The sequence below is a fragment of the Gallinula chloropus genome (assembly GCF_964237585.1).
Source record: "Gallinula chloropus genome assembly, chromosome: 7".
NCBI lineage: Eukaryota > Metazoa > Chordata > Aves > Gruiformes > Rallidae > Gallinula > Gallinula chloropus.
Genome location: NC_140092.1, coordinates 16,919,615 through 16,932,162, shown reverse-complemented (window position 1 = coordinate 16,932,162; position 12,548 = coordinate 16,919,615). Strand labels below are relative to the sequence as shown.

At 41.1% G+C, this 12,548-nt stretch overlaps 1 protein-coding gene across 1 annotated transcript in view; it reads left to right on the top strand.

Annotated features, from left to right (window-relative positions):
- The first annotated feature begins 1,162 nt into the window (after positions 1 to 1,162).
- TEC (tec protein tyrosine kinase) overlaps positions 1,163 to 12,548 on the top strand; it is a 32,556-nt gene continuing 21,170 nt past the window's right edge. Inside the window, 1 exon segment of the mRNA XM_084266677.1 lies at positions 1,163 to 1,306. Within this exon segment, the coding sequence (XP_084122803.1) occupies positions 1,169 to 1,306 (138 nt within the window). The 5' untranslated portion in view covers positions 1,163 to 1,168.

The following is a 12,548-nucleotide window of genomic DNA, read 5'->3' as shown; positions in this document are numbered from 1 at the left end:
TGCAGTGTGCCCTGGCTTTGGAGCATGGCTGGAGGAGGCAGGGGCCAGGCGGTGCAGCGGGCAGGTCTAGTGGAAAGCTAGTGAAGGGAAGGGTAATGGAGGGGAAAACGTTTCTGGAGCAGCTCCTCCACAACCTTTCCCACACCTCTCCTTGCTGCCTTGGTGCCACCTCATGTGTTACACCTGCGCGGGCAGCAGTCAGTGCTGCGTGATGAAACGCCTGGCTGGATCCCATCCCCAGCCCGCTTCCCAGCTCAGCGGGAGGAACGCTGGCACCCACGCCAAGGTAGAGTGGCATGGCAGGGCAGATGAGGGAGGAGATTAGCTGTGCTTAAACTGGCATTATTGCAAAGAACAGAGAGGTTGCCTGGCACTTTCTGCCTGTCAGGGTTCTGGAGCCAGGTTTGCAAACCAACTACCCGTGGGTGTGTTTGTATTCACGTTCTCCTAAGCCTGTCCTACAGGTATCGATCATGGTGTAAAACTTTAAAGCAGCTTGATATTACTGAGGAACCACAGCTATCAAAAGTTAAATTTAGATTGCCAATGGCCAGCATGAAGTCTTTCTAAAGAGAAGACAGAGAGCATAAGCTTGGCAGTTTATGAAGAACATGCTGTAATTCTGTGTTGAACATGATATCTTCTAAATGCACATTTACATCTGCAGTTTTCATTAATATAATTGGGGTGACTTTTCAGAGTTACACTTACTGATCCATCTTCAGTTTTTTATACCAAACAGTTTTGCAGATGGCATCTAAATGTGCATAGGTCTTGGCAATTACAACTTTGATAGCCGTTAGGACTTTGTGGTGAAGAGCAGTTGTAGACTGCTGTTGGCTTGGACCACATTTCGGACTTCTTGCTCATAATTTATGTGATGTAGCCTGCAGTGTCCCCTACTTCATTCTGGTCAGGTACAGGTTTTGGCTTCCTGGGAGCTCGCCAGTTCTCAGCTGAGCAAAGCTTGTCTAATAATTAACTTTTGTAAAATTCCAGATGATTAGAGTGAGCTTCAGCTTTCTGTGTATTCAGGTAGTTTCATTTATAACTAGAAGCTCTTTTTAATACAGAAATAGCCAGATCTGTGATACTGTAATGATTTTTTCTTTCCTTTTCACAGGAACTAATATTCAATGGCTAAAAGCAGAGGTGACAAGTGGCTGAAATGAATATGACTACTATCCTACAAGAGTTTTTGATTAAAAGATCACAGCAGAAGAAGAGGACTTCTCCATTAAACTACAAAGAGAGGCTTTTTGTACTTACAAAGTCTATGCTAACGTATTACGAAGGTCGAGCGGAGGTAGGAGACGCCTGTTTATGCTACAGACTGCCTTTCTTCCTTTTTGCTTTTGTATACTGCTGTTTTGTTTTCTTTCCTACTATATACCATACTTTCAAGAGCAGATGGTGGCAGTAACCATGAGCTGCCACTTCTCTTTTCTCTTATTTATAACATAGATTTACAGAGATGAGGGTAACTTACCTGGTAGCCAATGTGAACTGGTTCTTACTCAGAGCAGTAGTATATAGCCAGAATGCCAGAATAAGGTAAAACAGCTTTTATAGCTAGTCATCAAAGCTGATTTATTTCTCTCTTTTCTATCACAAAGTGGGGAAAAGGTAGAAAAACTTAAAATTGTAGTTACTTGTGGCCATGTTTGCTGTGAAGGCTGTTACTTTCACATCTGGGAATTAACTGAATCCAAACAGGAGAAAGTAGTTGAGAGGAGCAGTGCATTGCAGACCAAGCTCACAAGAGATGAGATCCATCAGAGGGGATCATGTAACCCAGTAACTGAAATGAAGCTGAAAGCAGTTTATTTTTGGCAGGACTCATTGCTGTCACCAATGTCAGGTACATCAGAAATCAGTAGCGTAAACTAGGCAAATCCTCAGACCAGCATTTTCAAATGAGATCCAGACTCAGTTTCATCAAGATCACCTGCCCCTGAAGTGCCCTGTCATATCTCTTAGTGCTGGAGAGGGAAATTTTCCACTTAACTGAGGCTACTTTACAGATTTGCCACAATGCTGAAGGGGATTAAAATGGCTCCAGTAGCTAGTGGGGCATTCTCTACACTCTGGAAAGCCACTCAGCAAATAAACTTAATGGAGACAACTCTGAACCCCCTTGTGTCATCTTATCTCTGCTGAAGGAAAGGGGTACTGGAGAACTAAGGCTTGCTAGGTGTATTTATCTGCCAGAATTTCTGCTTGCAGAGGAATTGAACTCACTTACTATACCAAGACCCCAGCAGACAACTGCAGTTGCCATTCTCAGAAAACAGCTGGGACACAGCTGAGGATTAATAATGAAATCACAGAATGGCTGAGGATTGGAAGGAGCTCTGAAGGTCATCTGGTCCAACCCCGTCTTGCTCAAGCAGGACCACATAGAGCCAGTTGCCCAGGACAATGTCTGGATGGCTTTGGAAAATATCCAAAGACAAAGATTCTACAACCTCTCTGGGCAGTGTGTGCCAGTGGTTGTCCAGCCTTACAGTAAAAATATTCATGAAGAACTTCCTGTATTTGTTCCCACTGAGCACTGAGTATTGTTCTGTTACTGGACACCACTGAGAAGATCCTGGCTCCATCTTTTTTACACACTCCCTTCAGACATTTATATACATGAGTAAGATTTTTCTTTCTTCAGGCTGAACAGTCCCAGCTCTCTCAGCCTTTCCTTCTAGGAGAGATGGTCCATTCCCTTCATCTTCATGGCTCTTTGCTGGACTCGTTCCGGTATGTCCAGATCTGCATTTTTCCAGGAGCTCAGAATTGGACACAGGACTCCAAGACTGACCTCACCAGTGCTGAGTAGATGGGAAGAGTCACTGCCCTTCACCTGCTGGCAATGCTCTGTCCAGCTCAGCCCAAGATACCATTCACTACCTTTGTAGCAAGGGCCCATTGCTGGCTCAGCTTCAGCTTGGTGTCCACTGAGTCCTGTTCTGCTGAGCTGCTTTACAGCTGGGTGGCCCTCAGCATACTCTGGTGCCTGGGGTTGTTCCTCCCCAGGTGCAGGACTTTGCACTTCTCCTTGTTGTAGTTCATGAGGTTTCTGTCAGTCCACATCTCCAGCCTGTGGAGGTCCCTCTGGATGGCAGCAATGACCCTCTGACAGTCACTCCTCCCAGTATGTTGTCATTAGGAAACTTGCTGAGGGTACACTCTGCCCCATCATCCAGTTCATTACTGACGATGTTGAACACGACTGGATCCCGTATTGATTGCTGGGGTAGACCACTAGTCACTGGTCTCCAACTGGATTTTGTGGTCTTGGCCACCATGCTTCTGGTACAGCTGTTAAGTCAGTTTTCAGTCCACTTTGTAATACAAATTTATATATTTTTACCGACTATGGGATTAAAATATGTACTTATTTTAGAATGTTTTAAAAAAGAATACTTCTTTCCCCAGAGAACAAATAGGTGGGGTCTTGAAAAGCCATGTGAAACATAACTTGCATTCTTATCTTGTGCTATCTCACATTCAGGTCAAACAGAAATGTAAGTAACGGGTTTTGCAGGTCTTGTTGTAGCCCTTCAAGCACTTACCACTTCCAGCTTGTCTTTAACCTGCAGGTTAATGTCCTCTGGCTGAAATACCTTCCTAGATACTGACTGGTGGATCTGTCTGAGAGTGGGTTTAAACTATTGGTTTTATTTGCAGTAAAATGGAGGAAAAAAACCCAACCCTTGCTAGTCAGAAAAATACCCAAACCAAACCAGAAGAAACCCCTTGCTAATCATCAGCAAGATACTTAATAATTTTTGTTTTCTTTTTGGATTAGTGTTCTGCTGCACTAGCAAGCTGTGTGAGCTTGGTAGAGGACCCAACAAGTGCCAGAGGCAGTGCCAGGTGGTGGAGGAGGAGGACAGGATGCTCTAACTGTTGACATCAGCAGGTCGTTACACTGGCTCAGCCGTGTAACCCGTAGCTTTCCAAACTTAAACTCTCCTCATTTTCACTGTTCCTCCTGGTTTAGACTACTTTAAACATTAATCAGCATTTTATTTTATTAACAGTATTATCTGAAAATAATTAGCTCTGAGGCACACACTGGATATTTTTGTCAGCAATACTTGGTTTCTATTAGAAATAAACCCCAAACAACTGTATGACTACTCTGTGACATGGTGGTAGCTATTCCTTTATGTCACTGGACAACTGAGATGGAAAAGGTTTGGGAGTTGGATCAGTTGTTCGGCAGTTGGATCAGTTGTTTGGGTTTTTTTAAGCCAATGATGGTGGCTATAAAATTGTATTTACAGCAAGACAGCTGTATATTCTGGCTGAGGTAATTTATATTAAAAAAATAATTAGAGATTAATTCTGGCCCTTCTGAATAGTTTGAGGTTTACTGCTGAAATAAATGTGCCTGCTGTGTATGTTGGTTGAATTTAAACATACAGGTGAAAGGATAGGTACAGACTGATATCATTTCAGGCTTCGTAATATTAAAAGTCCAGATTGGTAAAGTAACTATGGAAATCCCAATCCAAGAGTATCCCACACGCTCATTTTAATCATGTAACTTCAGTGGTAGCAGTCTGCCAAGGGTGGACGATTTCTGCTCTTCTAGGCAAATCTGTGATGCCCAATGTGGTCACTGGTCAAGCCGAAGTATCTTGTTTTTTCCATTTTAACTTCTATTGGAATTCAGTAGAGAGAACCCAGGGTTTATGGTCATGTTGATGATCATACCACTTCTTTTTAAAAACAAGATTAAATTAAATCTTGTTAACCAGATTAGTCAATACTGAAAGTGTGGGCAAGTCGGCATTGTAAATAAGGTGACAGAATTAGATACTTGGTTTGTCTGGTGAGAGAAGTGGAACATTTAAGACAGCAGAAAGCAACCAACCGTAGCAAATGCTGTTAATTTACCCCATTCTATGCAGCCTCTGGGGAGGTATCACTTGCTCTTTGACCAGATGCACATCCAGAAGTGCTCTTTACTTTTTCTGTCCCATGGCTTGACAAAGTGCCATGTACCTAGTTGGAGCAATAAACACTTATAAGCATGCCTACTGCCATCAGGGTAGAATCTTGTTTGAACTTGCTCATAACTGATTTAAATCTTTTTATACATACTTTTGAGCAGCTCAGGCACCCTGTCATGGTACAAAATGCCTACAGTGAAGCTGGAGCTCCACTGCTGCCATGAGAAGGAAAAATGTAGCTTCTGCACTTAGAAATATTGCTGGACTGTACATGGAGGAGGTGTGTGAACTACTGATGAAGCATAACTACAGAATCAGTAAAGAGACTGAATTTCAAGACCAATTTTAAAGCACAGAAACCCGAGGAAGGAGAGCCCCAGTTTAGGTCACCTGTGCAAACCTCTACAATTATGAGTAATGTCATGGGAAGCTTATTATGTGTAGGAAGGCAAAAAGACCATGCCTTTTATGGCTCAACTTCTTTTGGGTATTAATGCTGTTTGGTAAAAAAAGAAGGGACATGTATCACCTGAAGTTTAGTTAAAAAAATGGACATTAAAAAGCTTGAAAATAAAGATACATCAGAATCTGCCTTGCCTTAAACCTCATGGAGATGAATTTTTAATATTGGCAGAAAAGAGGAATATACTAACTGAAGTTGGCTTTTTTTGGTATAAATTCTGTGAATTAGTAAGTGTAAATGTTGGGGAAATTCCATTATTGCACTATTGTGCAATCCTGGGCTAACAATAATTGCAAGTGTATAGCAGGCTGAGTTAATTCCCTAAGTTTCATGAAGCTGTTAGTGATTTATCAGCTGTCATTGTTGGAAACAATATTTTCTGTGGGGTTTTTTTACTTAATGTTGCAGAAGTGGCTAATGAGATCTGAATGTGATGTAGTTCATTTGTAAAGAAGACAAAAAGTAGTAAGAAATAACTGAATCAGCCTCCAAGCACGGAATACTGATCACAAATGCATAAAAAATAGGGAAGAAGAAAAATAACTTTGTATTCTGAGTATGGAGGTGTACTATAAAACTACATATGCCACAGTCAGAAAGACTTAAAATATGTACAGTTTTCTCAAATATGCCTTATGGACTTACCAAGCCAGCTTTAAACAGATTTACATAGACAGTAGCAGCTATGGTGGTTTGGAACTGGGAGCTAGTAGTCTTTTTTGCAAGAACTGGCCCTTGCTCTTGAGGACTCCTGCCCTGTACTTCCTGGAGTTATGGATTGGAGTGTAAATTCTGATGGATAACAAAGGCATGTAGTGTTCTAGTGAGGAAACACTAGCGTGAAGTATATTATCAGGAAATCTCCTATTTTTTGTGGTTTGAAAGCTCAGGATACTACTTCAGATATACTTCTGTTCATTTTCCTGAACTATTCTAAGAAATGAAATACTAATTTGTAGGAAATTAGCAAGCAAAGTTAGGCAAGTTTGAAATAAACCTGGCTGTCTGAAAAGCAAATATTTAATGCAGTAATTTAAAAACAAAGAAAGAAGAACAAACCACCTTAATTTGCAGTGAAATTGGGGGGGGGGGGGGGGGGGGTTGTATTGCTTAGCAAAACTTTAGCTGTGGATTTAGTATGACTTTTCCAAAACTGCTAATTATATCTCGAAGGGAATGCAGATTTGAAATCAAGGAATGCGTATGTGGAAATAACTTCACATATAAAGTCACAGAATGGTTTGGATTGCAAGAGACCTCAAAGATCACCTAGTTCCACCTCCTTCCATGGGCAAGGACACCCTCCGCTAGCCCAGGCTGCCCAAAGCCCCATCCAATCTGGCCCTGAACATTGCCAGGGAGGGGGCAGCCACAGCTTCTCTGGACAACAACCTCTCCAAGGGCCTCACCACCCTCACAGTAAAGATTTTTTTCCATATATCTAATCTAAATCTACATTCCTTCAGCTTAAGGTCATTATCCCTTGTTCTATCACTCCATGGCCTTGTGAACAGTCTGTCCTTATAGGAGAAGTGCTCCAGCCTTCTGATTTGTGGTCCTTCTGTAGCCTCACTGCAGCAGCTCCATGTACTGACGACCCCAGAGCTGGACACAGTACTCCAGGCAGGGTCTCATTGGAGTGGAGCGAGAGATTAGAGGGGGAGAATCACCTCCCTTAACTTGTGATCATGCTTGTTTTGATGCAGCCCAGGACACAGTTGGCTTTCTGGGCTGCAAGCACATGCTGCCAGGTCACATTGAGCTTCTCGTCAACCAACATGCCTAAGTCCTTCTCCTCAGGGCTGCTCTCAATCCGTTCTCCACTGAGCCTGCGTTTGTGCTTGGCATTGCCCAAGGATCTGCACAGTCCCAGTTATGTTAGGCCCTTTTCAATCAAAAGAGCCCTCATGTCTTGCATATCCAATGGAAAACGCTATGGAGTTTATTTTTAAATGTGTGACACATTTACACTTTCAGCTGACTCTGGAAAAATCAAGCTTTAATGTTTACATAGGAGTCCACCTTATTGCTGAAATTATGAATACTTTAGTAAATATCAGTTAAACAGTTGTAATGGAAAGGAATAGTCACTTCAGAGCTCTACCAGTATGCCTGCTGGCTCATGTGCCAGGATGCAAGTGCCCCACAGACTCCTTTGCAGAGCTGCTGCAAAGAATACTGCCTTTTATTTCTCTTGAGTTAGCCAAGAGCAAAAACCACACAGAAATAGCACTCAAGCTATTGCCTCTACCAGAGTTGTCCACCAAGTACTCTTGGTTTGTCTTCCTCCTTGCGTGGCAATAAGTTTTGTTGTTGTGAATTGTTTCTTGATGAACAGTCAGAAGATATCTCATAGGGCAGTCCTATGGCCCTGGCTGGAGCAGGCTTACTGTTCCATTACAGAATAACCATGGTAGCAGGTAACGTATTTCGTACAAGTTTCAGTTAGCTCATGCTGACAGAGCAGCTCACTTGAACTAAAAGTGCCACCAGACTAGAGGGTTTTACTCTAAATGGCATTTAAAGTATGGGAAATTCCTTGAGATAAAGGTAAGATAATAAATGTAGGTGTTAAAATACTTCTCGTCACTGGGGTACTTGGAAGGAGCTGGTTTGAAAAATTTCATGTTGATGTTTTTCATGAATGTGGTGCTGACACAGATCTGGTCATAGTTTTATCAATTGTTATTAATGTGCAGACAGTTAGTATCCTCCTATCTATTGGAGCTGTTGAATGTTCCCTTTCTGTGCGGTATTTCTCTCTCTCTCTTTCTCAGCTGGTTAGCAGTGACAGCCTTTAGTTTGAAAGTGTGCTGATGTGTGTGGTTTGGCTGCTGTCCTCCCACGCACAGCACGCTCACATTAACCTTTCCTGCCCGCAGCAACTTGCACTGACCTGGAGCATGAAGCTGAGTATGAGCTTATGAATGTGAAATTGCTTTCAGCTTTAGCACCTTCATTGTTTGCTCGTGTTCACTGTACGGATTACAGTTCACAACAATAAATGGGTTATATTGGATTTTGTGTTTTCAACAGGTATAGGCTAAATCCCCAGAGGTACCCTGTGTGTGTTTGGGTGAATGGGGTTTTGTGGGGATCAGAGGGAAGACAAAATGGGGAAGAGTCAGTGCTGCAATCCCCGTTAGCTCTGGAAGGGCACCACAGCAGATGTTGGGGTTGCCACAGCACTTACCTGTTTATAAGTATGCAGAAACCACTTGCTTCTACAGAGAAGGCAAATGGTACACCCAGAGGGAAAATGTTTAAGTGTCTTATTAGAAGGAAGCTTCTGTGGAGTCAAAGAGGAGATGGCTTTCTGACCAGCTGATCTTGGGAGGTGCAGAGTGCCCTTGTCTGCCTTGGCAGTAGGGGTATTTGCTATCAGAATTGGACTTGTGTGAAAACTGTCTTGTATAAACATGAGTGTTACAACTCACAAAAACCAACCAGGATATAAATGAAAAAAAAAAAAAAACCCAAAACCAAACCAGAATAAAAACTTGAATAGTCTCTGGGGGGGGGGGGGGGGGATGGTATGTGTGCTAATTTCGATATTCTCTTCCTAAGGAAAGCAGTTCTTCTGCAAGAGTTGTATTTGATTCTTGTGATTTGAATAGAGAGGAGACAGAATCTACTGAAATTACCGTGGTATTTTAAGGAAGAAAAAAATATAAGCTTTATAAGCTCTGGGGCCCACTCTAGAGCTGCAGGTTTCAGGGTAAAATTGTGTAGCTTCATTGCAACACTGATCTTGTACAAATACTTCCTTTGGAGCATAAAAACATTATAGAGTTCCAGAAAGCTATTCTAATTACCTTTTTTTAAAAACAGATGATTAATGTGTATTGATTCTACTGCTGTTTATTCCTATAGTGCTTATCCTTTATAATTTTTAATTAATTTATATGGTTTCCTTAGTCATTGAATAGGTGATTTAATTCTTCATATAAATGAAAGCCCAATTCAGTAAAGTGCTTCTGATCACTGATTAATCTTGGGTTTTAATGTAAGAGAGTTTCTGAAATTACTAGGTGGGCAGAGCCTTTTTATTTTCCCAACTCATAGGTAGTAACAATAGACCTTTCTTAAAATACTTTTAAGTTTGCACAATCACTTTATTCCAGCTAGATGTGGAAGAGGACTGTGGGTTGACTCTTTTTTCCACTCTAGGAAACAGAGATGGATAGATACACACTTGCACACTGAATCGCATAGAAGTCCTTGGTTGTACTTACTGGGGACACATCTTCACAAATCTCTCTAAGAGAGGTTGCAGCTTTAGATCAGTTAAGCTCTTAATGTTTAGTAATTTTTAATGGAATTACATGCAGGTTTTTTTCAGCATTGTCAGAAAAAGAATAAATCAAAATTTTTCAATGGCAGTGAGGATAGATGGTTTAAAACACACACGTGATTTTGTGTGTGTGTGTGTGTGTGTGTGTATAATTGAATATGTAATGGTTAATTTGTAACAGTGATTTTCAGCATAAATTATATTGCTGAGCAAGTACAACGATGTGTTTACAAGTTATCCCCCCTAGAATGATGCCTGTCACATCTGTCTGGATAGAGGATATTGTGTTTGTACCTCTTATGAAAAACTGAAGAATAAATACACGGGATAGAATACAGGGCTTTTCAAACTTCTTCACGAGGTCTATGTTTGAACGCTAGATTGGAATAGGAGTAGCCACCTTTTCTAAGTATATAACACCTCTGTAAGGACTACAACCATTGCTTCTGGAGACTAGCAGCATTATAATATAATCATAGAATGCTTTGGGTTGGAAAGGACCTCAAAGATCATCTAGTTCCAACCTAGGAAAATACTTGGTTTAGGAAAACAGTTGGTTTTGACTTCTTTCCTTTGCATAAAATTCAAGACAGAGAATTAGCAAGTGACCTGGTAATTTGCAGGTGACTGACTGGTGGATATTCTATAGATTATAGTTTATGAAGCAAATTTACAAGCATCTTTGATACAGCAGCACCTGCATTTGTTATACCTATATACAGATTGCTGTGCTCAGCTGGAGTAAAGGAATTGGGAGAAATCCATCTCTGATGAGAAAGACCAATGTAGGAAGCTGAGTCTTGATTCAAGTAAACACACAGATATAAAAAAGTATCACCCATGTTATATTTATATTGATTTAATTACTCTGTGGTAGCTGTTAGTCCCCCATCCAACAGCAACTAACACTAAGAGCACAAACCCTGTCTTTCGAAGAAGCTGCTTATCAAAGCATAAGATGTGCCAACAAGTGAGTACAGACATGGTGCAAAGCATTAAAACATTACCATGAAAAGTTTTACTGCAGTTTAGTTGTCTATACCTCATTTGTATGGTAGCCTGGGGAAGAGGAGGGTTGGTTTAGGTCTGTAGCTAGCCACCACTGAGAGCAAATACGATAAGGAATCAGTTTTCTTTTAGGTAGATCAAACAGTAGGAATTCATTATCCAAAATACAGCTGCACATACTGTTGGTATTTTGAGCTATTGAGATGAAGGAATGAGAAGACTCTGTCCTGAAGCAAAAGCCCCAGAAACCTCGTGGGGAGCAGAAACGAATCAGGAGGAAAGCAGCTGAGAGAATTTGAGATTAAAAAAAAGAAACTAAGAGGGTCGGGATAGAAGGTCTTCTGGAAAGCAGTAAATGCTGGCATTGGGAACCATGAAGCTCCATCCATCCTCATTTGTTTGTTCCCATTTCCCTTCTCACTTGAGACTCAGGAAAATAATTTTTTTAAGTAATTTTTTTGCTCATAAGCAGAATTACTGTATTGCTGGTGATACATAAGACCACCTAAGAGAAGACAGGTAACAGTAGGTGGAGATGGGGAATTTTTAAGCAGGTGCAAGTGAAAGCTATTCAAATAATTGATCTGCATTCATGTGACTTGAGGCAGCTTAACAGATGGATGGGAATGCTCACTTAAAGAGAGTAAGTAAAAAAGAAATGTAAATTATAATAGGAGTTGGTTATATTGCAGTAATGATTCTGTTCTTTGTAACACCTGCCAAAAGCAGTCTGATATAAAATGAGGATCTGCCGTAATTATCTTTCTAGAAGAATTTTGATGTTTGGTATTGGTACAAATTAGATATAGCTGAAGTTGCAAGTGTAGGATGTAGTTGTTGAGACACTGACAGGGCACAGATGTGAATATTTACCTTATGACTGGACTTCCACTAGTAGTGGAATAGTCTTAAAGGTGATAAGAAGAGCCGGGAGATAAATGATACACTGGAAGGCTAAAGAAGGCCTAATTTTGAAAGAATACAGAGGAGAAGCTGAGAAACTGTGAACTATGAATGTAATATCAAGAAAATGCTAGAAAAAAAAGAAGTTTGTTGAAAATACCTTGAAGACACCAAAAATGGAGATCATCCAAAAAAGATTTGACAAGAACAACCACAACAAAATCCCAGATTTATTTATGTTCTTTCTGCCATGGGTAAGTCTTCTGGGTAGTAGCAGGTATCCTGCCTTTTCATTCCAGTAAAGGGTTTCTAACACTGCTCTATGAGACATTTTCAGGTGAAATGACACATATAAAACCTCTTGCAAATCTGTCTGCAGAATATGTTGGAAGCTGGTACAGTATTCAGTAGGTATTGGTGGCTTGTTTTCAGATTCAAAGACTGTCTTGAATGGAAGGTCCTGTCTTGTGCCTCAGTATTTTCACTAGTGATACTGTTGCTGAAATAGAAGCCTGTTGAGTTCTCAGGTGACAAACTGGAAGAAGCTGCAAGCTTTTTGAAAAACAAGTGTAGAAAGCAAAGTGGTATATTGGGATCAGGGGTGAGGTGGGTTCAGTTGCTGGGTTTGGATTTTTTTTGTTTAGTAGAACGAGTTCAGAAGGTCAGAGTTCAGGCAGGAATGCTGAAATGTTCAAATGTGGAATGGGAGTAAGTAGCCAAGTGTCAGACTGTGCCCAGCAGGCCCTGGGTGACGGCATAGTGAATTGTAAGCCTCATATGCATCAGTGATGCCTTGTTGTTGTGAAAAAGGCAAATGATACATTAGTATGAAAAAATGGCACTGTGAATCCTTACAGCCTGATGACAAGGCATCAGCTGTATGTGGTTGGGAGCAGTAGGTTTCAAGGAAGATGTGGACCTGCCT